Here is a 25605-nt window from a genome sequence, read left to right as displayed (position 1 = left end):
TTACATGGTATGTTCAATAAAAACATGGCAACATTTAACCACCTCCCGTCACACTAACGCCGAAAGGCATCAGGACGGCGGCGCTCTCAGGTCTCAGCGACGCCTATTGGCGTCATCTCGTGAGACCGGAGATTTCCTGTGAACTCGCGCTCACAGGAGCGCGCGTTCACAGGATCGCGCAGTTCACAAGTTGATCTACAGCCTGCCAGCGCTGATCATTCGCTGGCAGGCTGTAGATGTTTAAAAAATCGCATCAGAAAGGTATATTAGACGCTGTTTTGATAACAGCGTCTGATATACCTGCTACCTGGTCCTCTGGTGGTCCCTTTTGCTTGGATCGACCACCAGAGGACACAGGCAGCTCTGTAAGTAGCACCAAGCACCACACTACACACACACACCCCTGTCACGTATTAACCCTTTAGTAACCCCTGATCACCCCATATAGACTCCCTGATCAACCCCCTGTCATTAATCACCCCCCCCTGTAAGGCTCTATTCAGACGTTTGTATGTGTTTTGCGGATCTACGGATCCGCGGATCCGCAAAACACGGACACCGGAAATGTGCTTTCCGCATTTTGCGGATCCGCACATTGCCAGAACTATATAGAAAATGCCTTTTCTTGTCCGCAATTGCGGAGAAGAATAGGACATGTTCTATATTTTTGCGGAACGGAAGTGCGGACCAGGAAGTGCAGATCCGCAATTCCGGATCTAAGCGGGACAAAGTCTGTCCCCATAGAAATTAATGGGTCCGCAATTCCGTTTGGCAAAATGCGGAACAGAATTGCAGACGTGTGAATGGGGCCTAAGGGTCCCTTATCACCGCTAGTTAGTTAGCTACTTATTAGGTAGTTAGCGCCCAGCCCACCGCACCGCAGTCACTGATTAGTCACTGATTAGCGTCATCGCTGTCGCTAATCAGCACTAGTACTATATAGTATCTGTAAGTGATTAAGACTGATCGCAATCAAATCTATATCAGTACATTAAGATCATCTTAGGCTCTACAACTTCACAAGAACTCCTATGTCCTTTCCCCTCTTTTTTTTTTGCACACTTTTTGGCAGAGATTTTTTCATCCATATTGATCGATGCAAATGAAGAAATCTGTGCCGTTCAATTTTTCTTTCAGCCCAGAGGCTCAATATAAGGCCTCATGCACACGACCGTGCCGTTTTTTTGCGGTCCGCAAACCGCGGATCTGCAAAAAACGAAGGCGCCCGTGTTGCCTTCCGCAATTTGCAGAATGGCGGCAATATAAATGCCTATTCTTGTCCGCAAAGCGCGGACAAGAATAGGACATGTTACATTTTTTTAGCGGGGCCGAGGAACGGACCAACGGATGCGGACAGCACACGGAGTGCTGTCCGCATCTTTTGCAGCCCCATTGAAATGAATGGGTCCGCATCCGAGCCGCCAAAACGGTGGCTCGGTTGCGGACCCAAACAACGGTCGTGTGCATGAGGCCTAAGGAGAATAGCAGAAACTCCTACAGTAATGCTGGCCATACATGTAATGATTGCGGAGACCCTCAAATGCCAGGGCAGTACAAAAACCCCACAAATGACCCCATTTTGGAAAGAAGACACCCCAATGTATTCGCTGAGGGGGAATATTGAGTCCATGAAAATTGAAATTTTTGTCACAAGTTAGCGGAAAGGGAGACTTTGTGAGAAAAAACAAAAAAATATAAATTTCCGCTAACTTGTGCCAAAAAAAAAAATCTTCTATGAACTCGCCATGCCCCTCACAGAATACCTTGGGGTGTCTTCTTTCCAAAATGGGGTCACATGTGGGGTATTTAATTGAATAAATGTGTACTCTGCACACCTGGGATCCAGTGTGGGTGCCTGTGAGAGTGGTTTAGACCAGCGGTCCCCAACCGCCGGGCCGCGGCCCAGGACCGGGCCGTGGAATATTGTTAGCCGGGCCGCGGCGATCAGGGCAGTCTTTAACTCTGTACTAATGAAGCGCTTCCATTATGGAAGCGCTTCATTAGTACAGAAGGACCAGGGAGCGGTGAAGGATCTGTACTCACCGCTTCCTGGTCCACGGCTCGGCTATCGGCTGTGCAGGGCTGCGCACAGCGTGAGGTCTCTCTGTGACCTCACGCTGTGCGCCGCTATACACAGCCAGAGCCGACAGCAGAGTGAAGAGAATCGCGATGGTGACCAGGAGCAGGAGAGGTAAGTGTTTTTTTATTTTATTTTTTATTTGCACTGGGGGCTGATGGCTGACCTGGGGGACATGAGGGGATAATGGGGCTGACATGAGGGGCTAATGGGGCTGACATGAGGGGCTAATGGGGCTGACATGAGAGGCTAATGGGGCTGACATGAGGGGCTGACATGAGGGGCTAATGGGGCTGACATGAGGGGCTAATGGGGCTGACATGAGGGGCTAATATGAGGGGCTAATGGGGCTGACATGAGGGGCTAATGGGGCTGACATGAGGGGCTAATGGGGCTGACATGAGGGGCTAATGGGGCTGACATGAGGGACATGGGGCTGACATGAGGGACATGGGGCTGACATGAGGGACATGGGGCTGACATGAGGGGCTAATGGGGCTGACATGAGGGGCTAATGGGGCTTACATGAGGGGCTAATGGGGCTGAAATGAGGGGCTAATGGGGCTGACATGAGGGACATGGGGCTGACATGAGGGGCTAATGGGGCTGACCTGGGGGACATGGGGCTGACATGAGGGGCTAATGGGGCTGACATGAGGGACATGGGGCTGACATGAGGGGCTAATGGGGCAGACATGAGGGACATGGGGCTGACATGAGGGGCTAATGGGGGGCTTATGGCTGACATGAGGGGCTAATGGGGGGCTTATGGCTGACATGAGGGGCTAATGGGGGGCTTATGGCTGACATGAGGGGCTAATGGGGGGCTTATGGCTGACATGAGGGGCTAATGGGGGGCTTATGGCTGACATGAGGGGCTAATGGGGGGCTTATGGCTGACATGAGGGGCTAATGGGGGCTTATGGCTGACATGAGGGGCTAATGGGGGGCTTATGGCGGACATGAGGGGCTAATGGGGGGCTTATGGCTGACATGAGGGGCTAATGGGGGGCTTATGGCTGACATGAGGGGCTAACGGGGGGCTTATGGCTGACATGAGGGGCTAATGGGGGGCTTATGGCTGACATGAGGGGCTAATGGGGGGCTTATGGCTGACATGAGGGGCTAATGGGGGGCTTATGGCTGACATTGGGGGGGTTTATGGCTGACATTGGGGGGGTTTATGGCTGACATTGGGGGGGGTTTATGGCTGACATTGGGGGCTGATAGATGGCTAAGGGTTTGGGGGTTAATCTGAGCCATTGGGGGTCTGATCTGAGGTCTGATTAACATTGGGGGTCTGATTGCTGGTCTGACCTCAGGTGTAATGGAAAATATTTTTTTATTATTGTTCTCCTCTAAAACTAGGTGCATCTTATAGGGCGAAAAATACGGTACAGTGCAGCAGAGACCAGTGCAGCAGAGACCAGTGCAGCAGAGACCAGTGCAGCAGAGACCATAGTCAGTTTATATAGTCATTATATAGTGTTATATATTTTAATATGCACCTTGTGTTTTGTTATGCGTGTGAATCAGTCAGCCCCGCCCACCCCCTAAGCCCCGCCCCAGAACCCCCACCCCCTTCCCGCCCCACCCGCTCCCTGGGAAAATTGTCTTGCATGAAACCGGTCCTTGGTGCAAAAAAGGTTGGGGACCACTGGTTTAGACAGTATAAGTTAATCCACGGCACTCCAAACGTTTTTTGCAAGATAAATTATCGCATTTAATTCTTAATAAACAGAATGTTATTAATGTACATCCAGTACAATTCATTTACATATAGTAAGTATTATGCCATATCAGATAGATAATTCCCGAACGTTTTGGTCTGTGCGACCTTCTTCAGCGGGTTCTGTAGGCAGGGTGAATAGGCATCCAGCGCATGCCTATTCACCCTGCCTACAGAACCCGCTGAAGAAGGTCGCACAGACCAAAACTCACGGAATACTTTGGGGTGTCTTATTTCCAAAATGGGGTCACTTGTGGGGTATTTATACTGCCCTGGCATTTTAGGGGCCCTAAAGCGTGAGAAGTAGTTTGGAATCCAAATGCGTAAAAATGCCCTGTGAAATCCTAAAGGTACTCATTGGAATTTGGGCCCCTTTGTGCACCTAGGCTGCAAAAAAGTGTCACACATGTGGTATCGCCGTACTCAGAAGAAGTAGGGCAATGTGTTTTGGGGTGTAGTTTTACATATACCCATACTGTGTGTGAGAAATATCTCTGTAAATGACAACTTTTAAAAAAAATTTATACAAAGTTGTCAATTTACAGAGATATTTCTCTCACCCAGCATGGGTATATGTAAAAATACTCCCCAAAACACATTGCCCTACTTCTTCTGAGTACGGCGATACCACATGTGTGACACTTTTTTGCAGCCTAGGTGCGTAAAGGGGCCGAAAGTCCAACGAGTACATTTAGGCTTTACAGGGTTGCTCACAATTTAGCCCCGCCCAAAATGCCAGAACAGTAAACACACCCCAGAAATGACCCCATTTCGGAAAGGAGACACTCCAAGGTATTCACTGAGGGGCATAGTGAGTCCGTGGGAGATTTATTTATTTTTTTGCCAGAAGTTAGCAGAAATGGAAACCTATGACTGTTGTATTGAACTCCTCAGGCCAGTAGAGAATACAGTAGTTTATATTTTTATTAAAGGGGTTGTCCCACGAAAAATATTCTACAGTTTTCAAACCAGCACCTGGATCTGAATGCTTTTGTATTTGCATGTGATACAAAAATATGTATAGCTACTGAGTTATTCAATAAAATGTATCTGTATAGTGCCACTTAATTTCTTATTTCTTTGTCCTGCTCACTGAGATGGCCGCACATGCTCAGTTTCATCTTTCAACTGCCTCCTGAGCTGTGATAGGGAGATCTGAGACACGCCCCCTTAGCTGCAGCAGAATAGACCCTCCCCTGAGCTTTTAGCTTGATATAAATTTAGCAAAGCAATGAATGGGAAGATCTCTGGATCCATGTGAGGTACAGGATGGTTCTAGCTTTGTTAGAAAGAGCTTGTCATGTACTATATGATGTTGGATTTTAATTTTTCACATTATTCATGGGATAACCCCTTTAAAGAACATTCATTTTCTTCAATACATGTGTTTTTGCCTATTGCTCCACAATTTTTGCTATGTAAAAAACATACAGTATTTTAGACAATTATAACATGACAATACAATTGCATAGGCACATGTTTGTCATAAGAAAATAAATAGCAATTTCAAGGTAGAAGAATGATGCATGTTGATGCAGAACACAGACAATTATTATTATTTTTTTAACTGTCAGAATAATTTTTTATTCTTCAGATTGGCTGCTGAATGTACTGAACTCATGTGCTCCCAGGCTTCCTCACACTGCAATATGGTCTATTCTGTTGCTGATTTGTATTCAGCTTCCTCAGTCAAAATCTAATTATTTTAAATCTGCATTAAAACATATATCAATTGGGACCAACCTTTTAAATTTGCTCTTAATCAGAAGTTAAGCCTTAGAGGCTGAACATAATTATAAAAAAAGTTGCATTAATATTTCAAAATAAGTGAAATGTCAACATTTTCTGAATAGCCTCAAAAAACATCCTAGAGGAAGGGCAATTAAACACATTTTGTAGAGCAGAGTAGAAACATGACTGTCAGAGCTTAATTTCCCAGATGTGCAAAGTTGTCTTTTTTTTCTTTTAGAATATTGTATAGAACAGTTAAAAAAATAGGAGATATTAGTAGAAAAGATATCGACTAGTTATATTCAAATTTTTTATGGCAATAGTAGTTTGGGATGTAAAGAGGACCAATTAGCATGAAAAATCTGCTGAATCCACCATCATCTCATAGAGCAGGAGGAACTTAGTTTTATGGGTGATGTGACTCAAAATTGAAACCAAATTTTCAAAGAATTCTGATAAAGATAAGGAGAATGGGAGAGAGACAGAAAGATTTTCCAGGCATTTAAAGCACTTTCAATTCAGGTCGAATCAAATTTCTTTGAATCGGACTCAAAACAAATTTTAGCAAATTTGCTCTTCTATAATTCATAGACTGTTTGACTGTATACTGAAACTTTTTAACAAAAAATATATCCTTAATAAATAGTAATGAAAAGTTTTTCACATAATATCTCACAGTTTAGTGGCCCAAAATGTAATGTTGATAGCTCACTGTCTACGGTTACGACCTTCAGTTCTGCTCGCTGGTCGAGCAAAAAGAGACGATGAATGACAAAAAGATTCAAAGCAGACTAAAGAGAAAGCTCCCGTTCCACCACATCCCAAAGATGCTCTATTGGGTTGAGATCTGGTGACTGTGGGGGCCATTTTAGTACAGTGAACTCATTGTCATGTTCAAGAAACCAATTTGAAATGATTCGAGCTTTGTGACATGGTGCATTATCCTGCTGGAAGTAGCCATCAGAGGATGGATACATGTTCTCATTCTGTTTACGCCAAATTCGGACTCTACCATTTGAATGTCTCAACAGAAATCGAGACTCATCAGACCAGGCAACATTTTTCCAGTCTTCAACAGTCCAATTTTGGTGAGCTCGTGCAAATTGTAGCCTCTTTTTCCTATTTGTAGTGGAGATGAGTGGTACCCGGTGGGGTCTTCTGCTGTTGTAGCCCATCCGCCTCAAGGTTGTGCGTGTTGTGGCTTCACAAATGCTTTGCTGCATACCTCGGTTGTAACGAGTGGTTATTTCAGTCAACGTTGCTCTTCTATCAGCTTGAATCAGTCGGTCCATTCTCCTCTGACCTCTAACATCCACAAGGCATTTTTGCCCACAGGACTGCCGCATACTGGATGTTTTTCCCTTTTCGCACCATTCTTTGTAAACCCTAGAAATGGTTGTGCGTGAAAATCCCAGTAACTGAGCAGATTGTGAAATACTCAGACCGGCCCGTCTGGCACCAACAACCATGCCACGCTCAAAATTTCTTAAATCACCTTTCTTTCCCATTCTGACATTCAGTTTGGAGTTCAGGAGATTGTCTTGACCAGGACCACACCCCTAAATGCATTGAAGCAACTGCCATGTGATTGGTTGACTAGATAATTGCATTAATGAGAAATAGAACAGGTGTTCGTAATAATTCTTTAGGTGAGTGTATAGTGTAGCTGATAGGTTCTGCTGTCCATACATACATGCTACAGACATAGTTCTGTGATGTCACAAGTTCACAACAATACTTAGTACACCAATCAGTAATATGTAGTCAGACCTGCCAAAATGTGAAGTTGCATGTATTGCGGCAAAATATGCACATCATTAATTGGCAATTTGCACAATCACAAAAATATTGGAGCACTCTATCTGCATATAAAGTTATTGTAATGTTCTGCTGTGCCAAACATTTTCTCCAGTCTCAGGAAACTTTTAGCATCTTGAAAAATGTAGCAAAAGTGACCCACATATTACATTGCCGATTTTTAGAATCAAGAAAATAATGGTGAATTCGCGAATTTATGACGAATATTCGCGAAATATCGCAAATTTGAATATTGCCCCTGCCACTCATCACTACTAATGAGGATGCTGATCAGACTTCAGGACAGGGGACTGCAGACTCTCTGGCCCCTTTTGTCAGCAGGGGGGTTCCTAACCAAAGAATGAACAATAATTTGTAGTCCTTCATAACTTGTTAAGGAGGTGGCGGATGTCTCCAAAATCTAGCTCATCACCTCTGGTATAATGGGGGCATCTCATGGACACCAGACATGGAGTGTCAATTCACCTTCATCTTCCTAAAAGAAGGATCTCACCTTCCTAGTGTCCTGTACGTGTATCGTTTGATATGCTAGGACTTGGAACGGTGAGATATGAATTATGAAGAAGGGCTGGGGCCTGTATTTTCACCAGGGCAACTGGGAAAATATATTTAGGATATTTTCACACCTGTTCCCTAGATGGCCAAGGGGCAGGCTGTATGTGTAATGAAGCTCAGCCCAGAGGGGCTGAGTCAGAGGTGTGAGGGAGAATCCCCCTCAGGCCTGCACCTTGAGGAAAGACATAAAAATGTAATCCCTGGGATATTTGGTGTCACAAAGTGGGAGATCCAATTGAATTGGTTTGTGCACCATTACTCTGCCCAGATCTCCTGGGAGGAAAGATCTTTTACCACGCAACTGCTAAGTATCAGAACTTTCTATGTTTTCTCCTTTTTATTTTACAATTGTTTGCCATTTATGTATGTCTCTTGTTAATCATTTTTTGTAACCAAGTGCTGTCCATTTTTCATACATTAATCCTAAAGGTTTGATGGTTTGTCTTGTAACCTTAAGAACCTGTTAGCTCCATGAAGTGTGTGTGTGCAGTCTGAGGCTGTATGCTGTTGTTCCGTGAGGCTTACTATCGTGTGTGTGTCTGCTTGTGGGTGGAAGACTCAGGGGTGTCCTGTCAACCTTATAATGGGCAGGTGGTGGCGGCAAAAGTTTTGTGTTATTGCATGGGTCAGCTTGCAGGCTTCAGGTGGCGATTTATGCTCGAATTACGGCCCGCCGCAGGGCATGACAGCGTGTGAGGCTGTGAGATAAATCATCCTGAAGGGCTTGGGCAACCCTTGTCACGTGATGCGGGGGGCTGGTCTGGCCCCCGGTACGTGACAGTACTCATCTATAATGTCTTCCATGCTGCTTGTGCTTCTTTGTACATAAGAGATACTGACAAAATAATAGAATCTCCTCTACATTCTATGTGTACTCTATAGAAGACATCCCCATCCACTAGCTTTAGTGTTGGACTAGGGTTTCTTGGGCCCACCAGAGGAAATTATTTCCGAGGTCCAATCCCTAAATTATCAATAAAGTTTAATAGCTTTTGAGTGATAGAAATAGACCTTATTGGCAAGTTATTTGCCTTAAAAGCAGCCAAATAAGTTTATTTCAGAATCTTTGGTACCCATTATGCATCAGAGCCTGGCCAACCAGTGGATCCTCTGGTTCTCTACTGGGCCAGTCCAACCCTGACAAACTAATAAAAGACTCAGAATCATCAATGGAGCCTGTTGTGTGGTAAACTGCTAGAAAATAGAAGTAATTTAATGATTAGAAGTCATGTTATTACTTACCTATAAACGACACACATGAAAAGTTGTAGCAATGCTTGAAAGTATTTGTATTTGCTTTAACTAGAGTTTTGATTTTTCCTGAACTAATCAGAGGAGAGTGGTTTCTAGCTGCCTGGAAACCTCACATTTACTAATGTGTCGCTGAGTTGTGTTAGGTATGGTATTGCAGGTCAACCGCATTTCCCTTGACTGACTTCGAGCAGCAATACAAGGCACAGACCATGGACAAAAGTGTGGATATTTTGGAAGAAAAGGCAGATCCTTTTTGAATACTTGCATAAAGCCGTACTAACTTTTTGGCGCATTTAATACAATTTTAATACAGTTTTTATTGGACTTTGCTAAAATAAAACAAGACTTACAGAGGTTTTCCTTTAGATTCACATGTTAAAATTAGTTGTTGTCCTTCTTGAGGAAGAGGAGTAGAGGGCAGAATCTTTACAGTGGGAGTATCTGCAAATGAGAAAAGTACATTGAAAATTGAAAACATATAACTAATGTTGTATCAGTTGTTATACATTATTTTCTTAATAAGACACCAGGTGATAAGAAGACAAATATCAGTACTCTGTGGCTTAATAATTTGCACCAAATATAATATTTTCTGGTGCCATTTTTGATCTAAATTTGTGACAGCCATGTGGCATAGGTCAGTTAATGGGTGTATTATGGGTTGCACTATATTATGCAACATATCCAAGTTTGAGAAATTTTCCACCAGGACTCTTTTATCTTATATCCTGTATTTTTCTTACAGCACTATTTAAAAATGTGATCCCCTAAGCACAAAAACAAATACAAAATGAAAATTTCATAGACCAACACAATAGTCTGAAACAATTGTAAAACAGTTGGTGAGTTTTAAAGAACTTGTAAGGGGAAAACAGGAAGATAAAGAACCTAAGCCAGGGATATCATTAGAAAGAAATACATTTACTGTAGGTTACATTTTTACAGCTAAGTCACTCTCAGCCAGAGTGAATGGCAGATACCACCAGAGACCTTTAAAAAAAAAAACGATTTTTCCTAAAATTTGTTTTAGGAAGAAAGAAATTTGATTTGGGTGCGAATTGATTCTACACAAATTGAAAGTAGTTTAAAAGCCTAGAAAGTTCTCTCTCTCCCTCTTCCCCGCTCCCTCTGCTGCTCACAAATTAAATCCCAAGACAAATTTTATAAATCAGATATTTTTTTTAAAGTTTCTAGGATGAATTTCTAATTTAATGAATAGATTAGCTCATTTCTACTTGGCAATAAAAGGTACACCTCAGTAAGACTGATGAAGGGGGTGATTCACCTTTGACATATGTTGCTAGAATAAAGAAACATGTTATACATACTTACCTAAGTCCTGAAGTCCTTGTCTGGGGAGAGCACTGCCAAATTGGACCATTTTTTTGTTTCTTCATTTATTCTCGATGCCTCAGAAACCCAGAGTCAATTTACTGGATCATGGGTGACCACTAGTAATGTGATTATTATAATATCCAGTACTGATACTGAGAACTGAGTGACCAAATGTCCACCCTTCCACTTTGGATCAGGTTCTTTAGTTTGATCAGTTACTTTTATGTTATTCACCTACAAAGTTCTTATTTCAAGTGTAAGACATTGAACAAAGATGTATTGTATGTCACTCCTCTACATATGGCACATCAGTACTGTAGAGTGAATAAATAGCATTTCCACAGGATCAGTAATCTAATCAAGGAGGGAAAAGCAGGTACTTCTCTTTGTAAGCATTGCAGTGCCTATAGAGAAAAGTTCAAAAGAGGACACAGGTCAAGTCAACCCTGATTTCCCTTCACAATTCTGAAAACAGCTACACATTCTACCTCTGTGAAAATGAACATATTATAGGTAACACAGTCTAAAATCTGACTGTTCTCACCCAAGTCATCAACAGGGAGACTATCTTGAGAATGTTTAATAGTGTGTGGGGCTTTGCTGCCCCCCCCCCCTCTGGAAAAAAGAAAGTGTTCCTCTAGGAGGGGGCAGTGAATACAGAGATAATGCAACTGAAAGACCATTCTGTGGCCATAAGAAGGAGGAGCAAGAGGAATACTGGGATTCCTGGATCCAGGGCAGAGTGTCAGACTTAAAGGTGGCCTCAGCACCATCCTGCTTTGATGCAGAGGAGGAATAAGCCATTCAATGCACATTCTAATCTTCTTTGTCCTCAATAAAAATGTGGTGCCCATCAGAAACCAGGGAGAACTGTGATCTATTACTAATATTACTGTCCAGATTATTGATGATGCTGCTGTTTGTACCATTACCCACATTCTGACTCTATTATGAGAAAAATAAATGAAAAGTCACAGGTTTAGTATAAAGAATGTTAAATGGTACTAGCAAAATGTCAAATTTTTTTGTAATTTAAAGACAGAGGTGCAATAAAATTTCCCTCCCATTTTACAAACACACTGCACACTGGAATTTACAATTTACAATGGTAATAATGCAGTTGTCACTACCAGAGCTTTGAGACGTTCTCACGGCTCTGTTTCTCCACCCCTGTGATGATGTCACTACTAGAGCTTGGAGGAGTTCTCACTGCTCTGTTTCTCCGCCCCTGTGATGAGCTCTTTACTTTCTGTTTCCTTCCTCCCAGCTGTTCCTTCTGCGTTTGATTTCCCTGCCTTTAAATCATCCCTCCTCCTTTTGTAGGCTGTGGATTATATTTCTCATTTGAGTTGTAGCTCTTGCTTGAGTATCTTCCCTTGTATGCTATCCTTTCACTGGACCTGTGTTCTGCTGCAGCAAGTACTCCGGATATTGCCAGCCTGTCTTTGGATCCGTCTTCACTGCGGCTGCAGCTCCTTCAGCTAAGTGTGCAGACATTGTAGTGTATCTGTGTGTTTTCTGATTGGATCCGAGGCGACCACGGTTCCCTCCATATACTGAGCAGGACACCGGTGGCCGCGCCCCTTCCACTATTGTAGGGGTTACAGTGGTCATCAGTCTTAGGTACGCGGGCATGCCTCGTTCCACCATTTGGATCCGGGCATGGGCTTAGCAGCATAGGGAGAGCTTTGAGGGTCTGACAGGGGTCACCCTTTATCCTCCCTAGTTTGGGTTCGGTCAGTAGCTCTATTTTCTGTGCATGCTCTTGTTGCTCACAAACAGCCGTGACAGCAGTCTTGCAGTAAAATGCTTTTGGTTTAACTAAAGGGTATCTTGAAGTAATACAATAGGTTTACTAAAAATGGGTATAGTAATGCAGTTTTTGCAGTAAAATGCATTCACTAACATGAGCCAAAGTAATGTACTTTTTGCAACAAAATTCAGTTCAATAACACATAGTAATGCAGCTTTTGCAGTAAAATGCTTTAGCTATAAGTGAATGATATCTTGAAATTACGGTATATAACACATTCACTAACACAGGTATAGTAATATGTTTTTTTGTAGTAAAATGTGTTAACTGACATGGGTATAGCAATAAAGTTTTGAAAGTAAAATGTTTTTGTTATAACTGAAGGGTGGCCTGAAGTAATATAACACATTCATTAACACGGGTACATTGATGCACTTCAGTAATCTGAAAGTGCCCGAATACAAATGGTAAAAAGAGATTTTTAGAAATAAAGGGGGCAATTGATCAGCTTTTAGATATTGCCATCAAACTATATGAACTCTATGCTATGCTTTCCCTGACAATACCCCAGAAATCTTCTCAATTATATGTCCCTATAGTGTTCCTAATATATCTAGATTGTTCCTTGTATCTATAATATACAGAAATGTATCAGCACTCCAACATACCACATGAACCTTACTGCGTTAATTCAATATTTATTAAAATCTAAAACAGATATACACCTGTCTGAGACGTAAAAGTTGTGTAAATAATACATATGAATAAATAAATAAACACATAGATAAAAAAAGAAATTAGATTAAAGCATATGCTGCACGGACAGCGCTTGCACAACAAAATACTGTCTCTGCAGCAAATGTTTTAATGTAATTTAAGTTTTTATTTAGATTAGGTGGGACAAGGACCATAAGATTTATAGGGGTTTATCTATTTGTTTATCTATTTGTTTATTCATTTAATCATATTTTTTGTTATTTATACAACTTTTATGTCTCAGACAGGTAGATATCTGTAATATACAGTACAGACCAAAAGTTTGGACACACCTTCTCATTCAAAGAGTTTTCTTTATTTTCATGACTATGAAGGCATCAAAACTATGAATTAACACATGTGGAATTATATACATAACAAACAAGTGTCAAACAACTGAAAATATGTCATATTCTAGGTTCTTCAAAGTAGCCACCTTTTGCTTTAATTACTGCTTTGCACACTCTTGGAATTCTCTTGATGAGCTTCAAGAGGTAGTCCCCTGAAATGGTCTTCCAACAGTCTTGAAGGAGTTCCCAGAGATGCTTAGCACTTGTTGGCCCTTTTGCCTTCACTCTGCGGTCCAGCTCACCCCAAACCATCTCGATTGGGTTCAGGTCCGGTGACTGTGGAGGCCAGGTCATCTGGCGCAGCACCCCATCACTCTCCTTCATGGTCAAATAGCCCTTACTTTCAAAGTTTTCCCAATTTTTCATCTGACTGACTGACCTTCATTTCTTAAAGTAATGATGGCCACTCATTTTTCTTTACTTAGCTCCTTTTTTCTTGCCATAATACAAATTCTAACATTCTATTCAGTAGGACTTTCAGCTGTGTATCCACCTGACTTCTCCTCAACGCAACTGATGGTCCCAACCCCATTTATAAGGCAAGAAATCCCACTTATTAAACCTGACAGGGCACACCTGTGAAGTGAAAACCATTTCAGGGGACTACCTCTTAAAGCTCATCAAGAGAATGCCAAGAGTGTGCAAAGCAGTAATCAAAGCAAAAGGTGGCTACTTTGAAGAACCTAGAATATGACATATTTTCAGTTGTTTCGCACTTGTTTGTTATGTATATAATTCCACATGTGTTAATTCCTAGTTTTGATGCCTTCAGTTTGAATCGACAATTTTCATAGTCATGAAAATAAAGAAAACTCTTTGAATGAGAAGGTGTGTCCAAACTTTTGGTCTGTACTGTATATATTTTTAATAAACAATTCATTAATGCAAACAGATTTATGTGCTAAATCTTCAAGCTAGATGGTCGCTGCTGCCTTTTCACGATCAAATGGATAAGGTAAGTATGATTAACATTTTTTATTATTTTTGACCCCTTAATATTAATGTCTTCTGAGGGGTTCAATGACGGGGGACAGAGCAATCTCCGTTTCCCTATCATTGCGTCTGATACTTACAAAGAAATGTGCTTTGCGACATAGTAATTAGTCACAAAGCAAATTTTTTTGTAAAATTCGGCAAAGCAGCTGAATCAAATTTTCAGCAACTTAACTCATCTCTAGTACTGATACATTTCTGTGTATTTAATTTTTTTGTTTCGCAGTGACTGGAAACGCTATAGTAATTTTACCATTATTTCTATAATAGCTTTTTGTCAGACACAGCCAAGACACATACAGTATTCTCAGATTGCAATTTTAATACAGACAGACGTTCTAGGACGTTCTCAGCAAAATCCCGCCCCAAATTGTTTGATCAGGCCGTATGTCAGCCTCCCAGTGACATGTGATCCTCCATCTTCATCCTTTCTGTCATTTTATTTGACCAATTCTACAGTAAAATGACAATGATACCATTTTTGTGCAATTCATCCAAAACAAATCTCCAAAACTTCAAATTTGTTTGGCAGATGATTTTTTAATGAAATGAATCTGATTGATTTAGAATAGATTTGCTAATCTTTAGTGTGTTGTTATGCAGTGTCCAGGGGGAGGGTAATAAGAATACAAAAATAGTCAAGTTGGCACAAAATAAGCTCTGGTTATATTATGAATTCAATTTCCAGATCTTAATTTAAACTGTCAGGAAGTCTTCTACTTCATTTAAAATACAGACACAGAGCAGCAGAATAAACCAGTTATTACTGAAATGTTGTTGTCACGTCTCTCCCGTGACAGGGGTGAGAAGATCTAAGAGACTGGCTGCACGTGATGTAATCTGACAGCCTCTTTGGTTTCACTTGTTTCTGTGTTGTTTCTGGTGATGACCACACCTCTTGTCTCAGGTGTAGCTTAATTGGTCATTCAACTCCTGTATTTAGTCTGGTCTCACCCATAATGCTATGTGGTTTATAGCTTCTTTCTGGTTGTGGAAGTGATGGTGTTTGGTTCTTCACTGAGTTCCTGATCGTCCGTGTACTTTGGAGTTGTGTCTTTTTCCTATCTCTAGTTTGTTGTATTCCCCGTTCTTTTGCTATTAGGCCTGAGGGAGTCTCCTGTTCCTTCAGCCAGGAAGGAACAGGTCATCTTTTGTCCTGACACTATTTCCAGGGCCCTATAGGGTCAGATAGAGCTCTAGGTTCCTCCATATGAACATTCCTACCATCGAGGTCTGTTCATACTGATAGTAGTCAGTGCTCGGTTTAGGGATTCACTAGGTGGTGACCTTTCCCCTTTCACTACTTTCCAGGCCTAGTACCTTTTCCCTTCCCTCCTGTGTTCGGTGTGGAGTTTACCACCCACACCACCGCGTGAAATTATCAACCGCCACAAACCGTCATTTTTTGTTTGTGTCCGCGAGGCTATGGATCCAATCGCTGCACTGGCTAGACAATTGCAGGGTCTGTCTATATAGGTATCTGACCTCCGCATGCAGATCCAGGGATCAAAGGCTGCTAGTGCCAGTAGTAAACCTCCTACAAAAGCAAAAACAAACCCGCGGATATAACCATGTAAATCTTTATTGAACAAATATGCAAACATACAAAATGAATAAAACCCAGTAGGGAAATGCAGAGGAATGTGGAAAAAAAAAAAAAACTGCCGGTACATGTGTCAATGAATAATACTTGCATATAATTATTGCTGCCTATATGATACACCAAAAAACAATCACTATGCTGGATGTAAGTCTCATTAATAGATATGGCAAGGCATATGCAACTTGAACCTGCACAAAAACAGGAGACCGAAAAGAATAAAAACTGTATGAGGTACCACAACAGCTGGTACTGACACATAAGAAGCAACAACAAGCATGAATGAATAGCAAATGACCAACCTAGCTGGAGGGACGGCCCGACGTCCATTTTGCTCACTAGCTTTTCCAAAGGGCACAATGGAACTGCCACAAGACCCACCCTATATACCCAGTCTATCTACTAACAGCCAATCAAGGATAAAACAATCACCTCCCCCAGATCCTGCACCTGAAAAGCGCTACCATGTGTACATATCAGATACAAGGCGGCCGTCATGCGTCATGACGCCTTACACATGCGCACGCAGCTGGACAATGTCCCAGCCCAGCATCCAATCCACGCCCCTGACATGAGCAGCACCCGATCTCCTTGCGGATCTCGGACCGGATGTGATGTCAAAACCGGAAGTCGGGATGACGCATACTCAGCAGTCACATGATCCAGCTGCTGGCCGCAGCGTCACGGCTGCCTAGTAACAGCAGCCACCTAACCAACAGGTAATAGAACTCACATACATATTTACATCCATGATATGTCACATAAATCAAACAATAAATAATCAACATTAAGAAAGTAGTATAAACTGCTCAATTCACATTAAGGGAGCAGTGAAACTCCTCATACACCAATTAATGAGTTGATTGAGGTGTTTATTGACAGTGGGGCAGGGGTTAACCTAGTTGATCGTCAATTTGTCTGTTTGCATCGGTTGACAACAAGTGCATTAGAGAAAAATATTTCAGTGTTTGCAATAGACTCCGCACCACTTACTTAGAAATGTTTGTCACAGATGGTGCAGGACATCCGTTTAAAGGGTTTCTACCACCACATTTTGACCTAATTAGCTGTCAGACACTAGTGATCTGCTAGTGTCTGCTGTACCTAAACATGCTATTGTAATTCCTTTCTCTGCAGCGGTTACCCTAAAAAATGTAGTTTTATTGGTATGCAAATGAGCCTCTAGGTGCTATGGGGGCGTCTTTTCAGCACCTAGAGGCTCCGTCCACTCACCATTTCTGCCGCCCAGCGCGCTCCAGCCCGCCCCTCTGCTTTAGATTGACAGCCTACTCGCGCCTGCGCCGTGTGCTTCTGTATTCGGCGCAGGCGCAGTGACTGTTGGACTGCTCCCTGTGCCGTAATCGGCGCAGGCACAGTGAAGATGCCGGCGCAGGGAGACAGTCACTGCACCTGCGCCGAATACAGAAGCACACGGCGCAGGCGCGAGAATTCGGCCGAGATGGAGAGAAGTAGGCTGTCAATCTAGAGTAGAGGGGCATGCTGGAGCGCGCTGGGCGGCAGAAATGGTGAGTGGACGAAGCCTCTAGGTGCTGAAAAGACGCCCCCATAGCACCTAGAGGCTCATTTGCATACCAATAAAACTACGTTTTTTAGGGTAACCGCTGCAAAGAAAGGAATTACAATAGCATGGTTAGGTACAGCAGACACTAGCAGATCGCTAGTGTCTGACAGATAATCAGGTCAAAATGTGGTGGTAGAAACCCTTTAACCCCTTAAGGACTCAGGGCGTACCAGTACGTCCTAACTTTAAATCGCAATTCTGGCGCCCCGGGGGTTAATCGGAATGGGATGCCGGCTGAAATCATTCAGCCGGCATCCTGTCACAACGCCAGGGGGGGTCATGTGACCCCCCCGTATCAGTGATCGCCGCAAACCGCAGGTCAATCCAGACCTGCAGTTTGCTGCGCTTTCTGCAGTTTCTGATCCCCGTGGTCAGAAACTTTAGTGTCCCTAAAATAAAGATTTTGCACCCCCCCCCTGCACCCCTGCATGATTTTTTGCCGGCGGGTGGTGCAGGGGGGGGAGTTGTGAGCGATGGGGCGGTGCGGGCGGCGGGCGGTGCGGGCGGTGCGTCAGGCGATTCCCCCGCCTCCTCTTGAAAATTCGTTGGTGTTCAGTGGATATACCAGGGTGTCAGCACATTGCTGACACCCTGGTATAAACGGCTGACATCTGTGCAGATGTCAGCTGTTTAACCCTTTCCATACCGCGGTCCATACGGACCGCTGTATGGAAAAAGTTAACAGTAAGGGGGAGCTCCCTCCCTCTCCCATTGGGGGGCTGCTGTGCATCCTGCTGTCCATGGTGCTGAACAGATCTGTGCTAAAGGCATAGATCTGTTCAGACAAAGTGTAAGTAAAATACACTACAAAACACTATATAGTGTACTGTACTGTATTATACAGACATCAGACCCACTGGATCTTCAAGAATCAAGTGGGTCTGGGTGAAAAAAAATGTAAAAAAAAAGTGAAAAAAAGTAAAAATCAAAAAACACATTTATCACTGATTAAAAATGAAATAAATAAAATTCCCTACACATGTTTAGTATCGCCGCGTCCGTAACGGCCTGATCTATAAAACGGTCAGGTTAATTTCCCCGCATGGTGTACGCCATAAAAATAAAAAAATAAAAACTATTAGGAAATTGAAATTTTGCCCACCTTACTTCCCAAAAAAGGTAATAAAAGTGATCAAAAAAGTCGCATGTACGCCAAAATAGTACCAATCAAACCGTCATCTCATCCCGCAAAAATCATACCCTACCCAAGATAATTGCCCAAAAACTGAAAAAACTATGGCTCTTAGACTATAGAAACACTAAAACATGCTTTTTTTTGTTTCAAAAATGAAATCATTGTGTAAAACTTAAATAAATAAAAAAAAGTATACATATTAGGTATCGCCGCGTCTGTATCGACCGGCTCTATAAAAATATCACATGACCTAACCCCTCAGGTGACCACCGTAAAAAAATAAAAACGGTGTAAGAAAAGCCATTTTTTGTCATCTTACGTCACAAAAAGTGTAATAGCAAGCGATCAAAAAGTCATATGCACCCCAAAATAGTGTCAATCAAACCGTAATCTCATCCCGCAAAAAATGAGACCCTACTTAAGATAATCGCCCAAAAACTGAAAAAACTATGGCTCTTAGACTATGGAGACACAAAAAAAATTTTGGGGTTTAAAAATGAAATCATTGTGTAAAACTTACATAAATAAAAAAAATTGTATACATATTAGGTATCGCCGCGTCCGTGACAGCCTGCTCTATAAAATTACCACATGATCTAACCTGTCAGATGAATGTTGTGAATAACAAAAAAAAAACCTGCCAAAAAATCTATTTCTTGTTACCTTGCCACACAAAAAAGTGTAATATAGAGCAACCAAAAATCATATTTACCCTAAACTAGTACCAACAAAACTGCCACCCTATCCCATAGTTTCTAAAATGGGGTCACTTTTTTGGAGTTTCTACTCTAGGGGTGCATCAGGCGGGCTTCAAATGGGACATGGTGTCAAAAAAAACAGTCCAGCAAAATCTGCCTTCCAAAAACCGTATGGCATTCCTTTCCTTCTGCGCCCTACTGTGTGCCCGTACAGTAGTTTACGGCCACATATGGGGTGTTTCTGTAAACGGCAGAGTCAGGGCAATAAAGATACAGTCTTGTTTGGCTGTTAACCCTTGCTTTGTTAGTAAAAAAAAATGGGTTAAAATGGAAAATCTGGCAAAAAAGTGAAATTCTGAAATTGTATCTCTATTTTCCATTAAATCTTGTGCAACACCTAAAGGGTTAACAAAGTTTGTAAAATCAGTTTTGAATACCTTGAGGGGTGTAGTTTCTTAGATGGGGTCACTTTTATGGAGTTTCTACTCTAGGGGTGCATCAGGGGGGCTTCAAATTGGACATGGTGTCAAAAAACCAGTCCAGCAAAATCTGGCTTCCAAAATCCATACGGCATACCTTTCCCTCTACGCCCTACTGTGTGCCCGTACAGTAGTTTATGGCCACATATGGGGTGTTTCTGTAAACGGCAGAGTCAGGGCAATAAAGATACAGTCTTGTTTGGCTGTTAACCCTTGCTTTGTTAGTGGAAAAAATGGGTTAAAATGGAAAATTTGGCAAAAAAATGAAATTCTCAAATTTCATCCCCATTTGCCAATAACTCTTTTGCAACACCTAAAGGGTTAATAAAGTTTGTAAAAATCAGTTTTGAATACCTTGATGGGTGTAGTTTATAGAATGGGGTCATTTTTGGCGGTTTCTATTATGTAAGCCTCGCAAAGTGACTTCAGACCTGTAGTGGTCCCTAAAAATTGGGTTTTTGTAAATTTCAGAAAAATTTCAAGATTTGCTTCTAAACTTTTAAGCCTTGTAACATCCCCAAAAAATAAAATATCATTCCCAAAATGCTACAAACATGAAGTAGACATATGGGGAATGTAAAGTCATCACAATTTTTTGGGGTATTACTATGTATTACAGAAGTAGAGAAACTGAAACTTAGAAATTTGCTAATTTTTCAAATTTTTTTGTAAATATGGTATTTTTTTATGCAAAAAAATTTACTTTTTTGACCCAATTTTAGCAGTGTCATGAAGAACAATATGTGACGAAAAAAAAATCTCAGAACGGCCTGGGTAAGTCAAAGCGTTTTAAAGTTATCAGCACTTAAAGTGACACTGGTCAGATTTGCAAAAAATGGCCAAGTCCTTAAGGTGAAATAGGGCTGAGTCCTTAAGGGGTTAAGGCTCCTTGTGGCAAAATGTGCGGGTGCGTTGCGGGAACACGCGCGATTTTTTCGCGCGAGTGCAAAAAATTGTGCAACTTCACAGAAGTTCGGGCTTGGGATCGGGGTTGTGTAGATTGTATTATTTTCCCTTATAACATGGTTATAAGGGAAAATAATAGCATTCTGAATACAGAATGCATAGTAAAATAGCGCTGGAGGGGTTAAAAAAAAAAAAAAAATTTAACTCACCTTAATCCACTTGATCGAGCAGCCCGGCATCTCCTTCTGTCTTCTTTGCTGAACAGGACCTGTGGTGAGCATTCATTGCAGGAACAGGACCTGTGATGACGTCACTCCGGTCATCACATGATCCATCACATGATCCATCACCATGGTAAAAGATCATGTGATGGATCATGTGATGACCGGAGTGACGTCACCACAGGTCCTGTTCAGCAAAGAAGGAGATAGACGAGATGTCGGCAGCGTGAGCAAGTGGGTTAAGGTGAGTTAAATAATTTTTTCCTTTTTTTTTTAACCCCTCCAGCGCTATTGTACTATGCATTCTGTATTCAGAATGCTATTATTTTCCCTTATAACCATGTTATAAGGGAAAATAATAATGATCGGGTCTCCATCCCGATCGTCTCCTAGCAACCGTACGTGAAAATCGCACCGCATTCGCACTTGCTTGTGGATGCTTGCGATTTTCACTCAACCCCATTCACTTCTATGGGGCCTGCGTTGCGTGAAAAACGCAGAATATAGAGCATGCTGCAATTTTCACGCAACGCACAAGTGATGCGTGAAAATCACCGCTCATGTGAACAGCCCCATAGAAATGAATGGGTCGGTAATCAGTGCGGGTGCAATGCGTTCAACTCACGCATCGCATCCCTGCGGAATACTCGCCCGTGTGAAAGGGGCCTAAGAGTGGGTGATTTTCATCAGGAATCCATTTTGTGTTTATTGGTGGAGGGTCTGCCTGCTCCGTTGGTTCTGGGTTTAGCATGGTTGAGCAAACATAATCCTACCATTGACTGGCAAGCGAGACAGATTCTTGATTGGAGTGATTATTGCATGGACAACTGTCTAAATACATATCTTTCTGTCTTGACCACTAAAACTGCTCTCTCTTTCATTTCTGATTTTTCTGATGTATTTTCGGAGAGTAGGTTGCCAGGGTTTACCCCCACACCGGAAATACAATTGTCCTATCAATCCTATTCCCGGAGCGAAGTTGCGCAAATCTAGGTTATATAACCTTTCTGAACCCGAAAGAGCTGCAATGCGGGAGTATATTGCCGAGAGTTTGGCTAAAGGACATATTAGACCTTCCAAGTCCCCAGTGGCAGCAGGGTTTTTCTTTGTAAAGAAGACAGACAGAACTATTAGCCATGTTTGGACTTCCGTGAGCTCAATCGGATTATGGTCCATGTGCTGTACCCCTTTCCTTTGATTTCTGACTTGTTTAACCAGATTGTTGGCATCAAAGTGTTCTCCAAATTGGACCAAAGGGGAGCATATAATATGGTCAGGATCAAGGAAGGGGATGACAGCGTTTAATACCCCAGAGGGTCATCTTGACAGTCCGGTCATGCCGTTTGGGTTAACTAATGCTCATGCGGTTTTCCAGCATTTTGTTGTTGATATCTTTCATCATCTGGTGGGGAGGTTTGGTGTTGTGTATCTGGATGACATACTAATTTATTCTCCAGCTATGGAGACTAGTGTTGGGCAAGAATGCTGGGCTGAACAACAGTTTGGCTAGAGCATCGATATGCTTGGCACATTGCGGTGTTCGGCCGAATATCGCGTGTGCTCAAGCGAGATGCTCAAGACAGTGTATTTAAAGAGAACCTTTCATCAGTTTAGCCCTAGTCTAATTGTGGTCTTTCCTTATAGGGCGGCCCCCACTGATGCCATAGCACATTTTTTTTCCAAAAACCCCCGCGTTCGTCCGCTGTTGGCCCCGTTGATTTTGGCACCTTATATTATAATGAGCCGACTCAGTTATACCAGATGGAGACTCCCAGTTTCGCTGGGGGCGGTTTTCTTCTTCTTGGCTGTGAGGTCATCCAATCAGAGTACACCGCTCTTAGCCAGAAAGGAGCTCGTAATGGACTAGTAAACACTGTCACACTGGTGTAGAGTGACAACATACCGGCACTGTGGCGGCCGTGAGCGTGCCAGAATTTAAGGGAAGTAAAACAAACCCATCGGGCGGGTGGAGGATGCGCAGCCAATGAGACACTTGGAGGAGGGAACCAAACACCCTCCGTGTCTCAGAGAAAGTGCACAGTAAGTCCCTCATCCACCAACTATGAATACATCGTCATTGGCACAAATAGGCAGGTAACAGTGTGGCCAGCAAACAGGGACAGGGGACAGCAAAACTAGCAGTACAAGTAATAATGTCTCGGCACTGCTAACCGCCACTCAAGGGCCATAATTAAGTAAATAAATAAATAAGGAGCACAATACTATAAGGCAGAGGTACGAATATCGTATCTACAAAGGATACAGATATATATATCTTATCAATTGTCAAAAAACGTCACTCACAAACTGTGCCGTGCATCATGTAAATATAGGATTTCTGACCAGTGTGTGATTTAAAAAAAATAAAAAAAACACACAATGATGATCCCAGAGATGGGATACCTTTACTCAGATTAAAAATAATAAGTGAAACAGATTAAAAATAATAAGTGAAACAAGGAAATTGGGAACATTAAACCTATGATCAATATGGAACATCATTAGTGATAAGCGGCAGGGGCAATATTCAAATTCGTGATATTTTGCGAATATTTGGGTGAATATTCACCATATGTTCGCGAATTCGAGAATTCGTTATCTCCAGTCATTATTTTCTTGATTGCGGAAATCGCAATTGAAAAATCTGAAGGCAATTGTCTATGCTGTGAAGATACGAGATGTGCAGCACCTGAAACTACGGAAACTGGAAGCCTGTGCTAGCATTTCTCCTGCGGTGTTGCTATCAGTGTTTGAAGAGTGGGAGAAGAGGGTTGCATTGACAATCCAACACAATGGGCAGCACATTGAACACATTTTATAAGTGGTCAGAAACTTGTAAATAACTCATGAAAGAATAAAGTTATGTTAAAACCAAGCACACCATTGTTTTTCTTGTGAAATTCCCAATAAGTTTGATGTGTCACATGACCCTCTTCCTATTGAAAAAACAAAAGTTGGATTCAAAATGGCCGACTTCAAAATGGCCACCATGGTCACCACCCATCTTGAAAAGTTTCCCCCCTCACATATACTAATGGGCCACAAACAGGAAGTTAATATCACCAACCATTCCCATTTTATTTAGGTGTATCCATATAAATGGCCCACCCTGTTAGATACCTTATATACAGCAAAGGCTATCCATCAATAAAAATGGACAAACTGTATTCAATCTGAAAGTCCACAATTTCGACCGCACAGTGCCAATATACTGTCACACTACACCAGTGTGACAGTGTTTGTGTTTACTTGTCCACTACGAGCTCTTTTTTGTTTGCTTAAAAATTGCTTCTGATGATTAGAATATGATGAAATGCGTTGAGCGTTAAATGCAACACATGGGAGCGTTAGTGGAGGGCAGGAGGCTTAGAGGTCTAAGATAATTTAAGCTGTGATAAATAATCACCACTTATGATACTACATTACAAGGGTCAGACTCCTTAGCGGGCAAACATCTATCAGTAATGATACACTGACCAGATAGTATCTTAGACCTAACTAACCTAGGACAGATTTACCTCCTACCCTGTAATAATCATTCTAATTGTTGCACTTTGTATCCGACCTGGCAAATGTCAATCGAGTCGACACATTAGGCAACAACATTCTGTGTATATATGTATATGTGTTGACACAATCCCCTGTTTTTAATAGCTTTAATGAAGTTTATTAGTTTTAGCGCCTCACCTTTTCCGTGATAATAGTTACAGTGGAGACGTTTAACTCAATAATGAATTTTTTCAGAGCAGTGAATCAAATAAAATTTAGCCTCTATTTCTGAAAGGATTCAAACTCACAATCTTCCACATGACAGCCCAGAATGTTAACCACTACACTATAGAGCTGCATGGCCAAAAAATAAAAATATGAGACTTCTGCTGTGTAGAAATACTTACTAGTAGTATTCCTATACAGCAGAAGTCTCATTTTTTTTTTTTAAGTAACTAGCCATGCAGCTCTATAGTGTAGTGGTTAAGATTCTTGGCTGTAATATAGAAGGTTGTGAGTTTGAATCCTGCCAGATCAAGATCCTGTGAGACAGGTGTTACAGATCCTAAGGGAGAATAAATTGTATGCTAAGATGGAGAAGTGTGTATTTGCAGTTCAGGAAGTGCAATTTCTGGGTTACCTACTCTCATCTTCAGGTTTTCGTATGGATCCAGAGAAGGTCCGTGCTGTGTTGGACTGGGATCGATCTAAAATCATTTTTGGGGTTCACCAACTACTACCATAAATTCATTTTGAACTACGACTGTGATTAAACCTTTAACGTACATGACTAGAAAAGGTTCGGATGTCTCAGTCTGGTCTGAAGCGGCATTACAAGCTTTTTCTGTGGTGAAGGAATGTTTTGCTTCTGCTCCTATACTGGTGCAACCAGATGTGTCACAGCCAATTATTGTGGAAGTTGACGCATCCGAGGTAGGGGTAGGAGTCGCCTTGTCGCACCTAGTCCTTAACGTAGTAAATGGCGCCCATGTGCATTCTTCTCTAAGAAACTCTTGGCTGCAGAAAGGAATTATGATGTGGGTAATAGAGAATTGCTGGCCATTAAGTTGGCTTTTGAGAAGTGGTGTCATGGTTGGAAGGAGCAATTCATTCTATTACTTTGCTTACTGATCACAAAAATCTG

The 25605-nt window shown here is 42.1% G+C and overlaps 1 protein-coding gene across 1 annotated transcript in view; it reads right to left on the bottom strand.

Annotated features, from left to right (window-relative positions):
- The window catches only part of CADM2 (cell adhesion molecule 2), a 425691-nt gene that overhangs the window by 181905 nt on the left and 218181 nt on the right, over positions 1-25605 (bottom strand). Inside the window, exon 6 of the mRNA XM_040422100.1 lies at positions 9515-9605. Coding sequence (XP_040278034.1) covers positions 9515-9605 — 91 coding nt within the window. The remainder of the gene's footprint in view (positions 1-9514; positions 9606-25605) is intronic.

This window comes from Bufo bufo, chromosome 3 (assembly GCF_905171765.1).
Source record: "Bufo bufo chromosome 3, aBufBuf1.1, whole genome shotgun sequence".
NCBI lineage: Eukaryota > Metazoa > Chordata > Amphibia > Anura > Bufonidae > Bufo > Bufo bufo.
The sequence above is the reverse complement of the archived record's forward strand: the minus strand, read 5'-3'. Positions and strand labels throughout refer to the sequence as shown.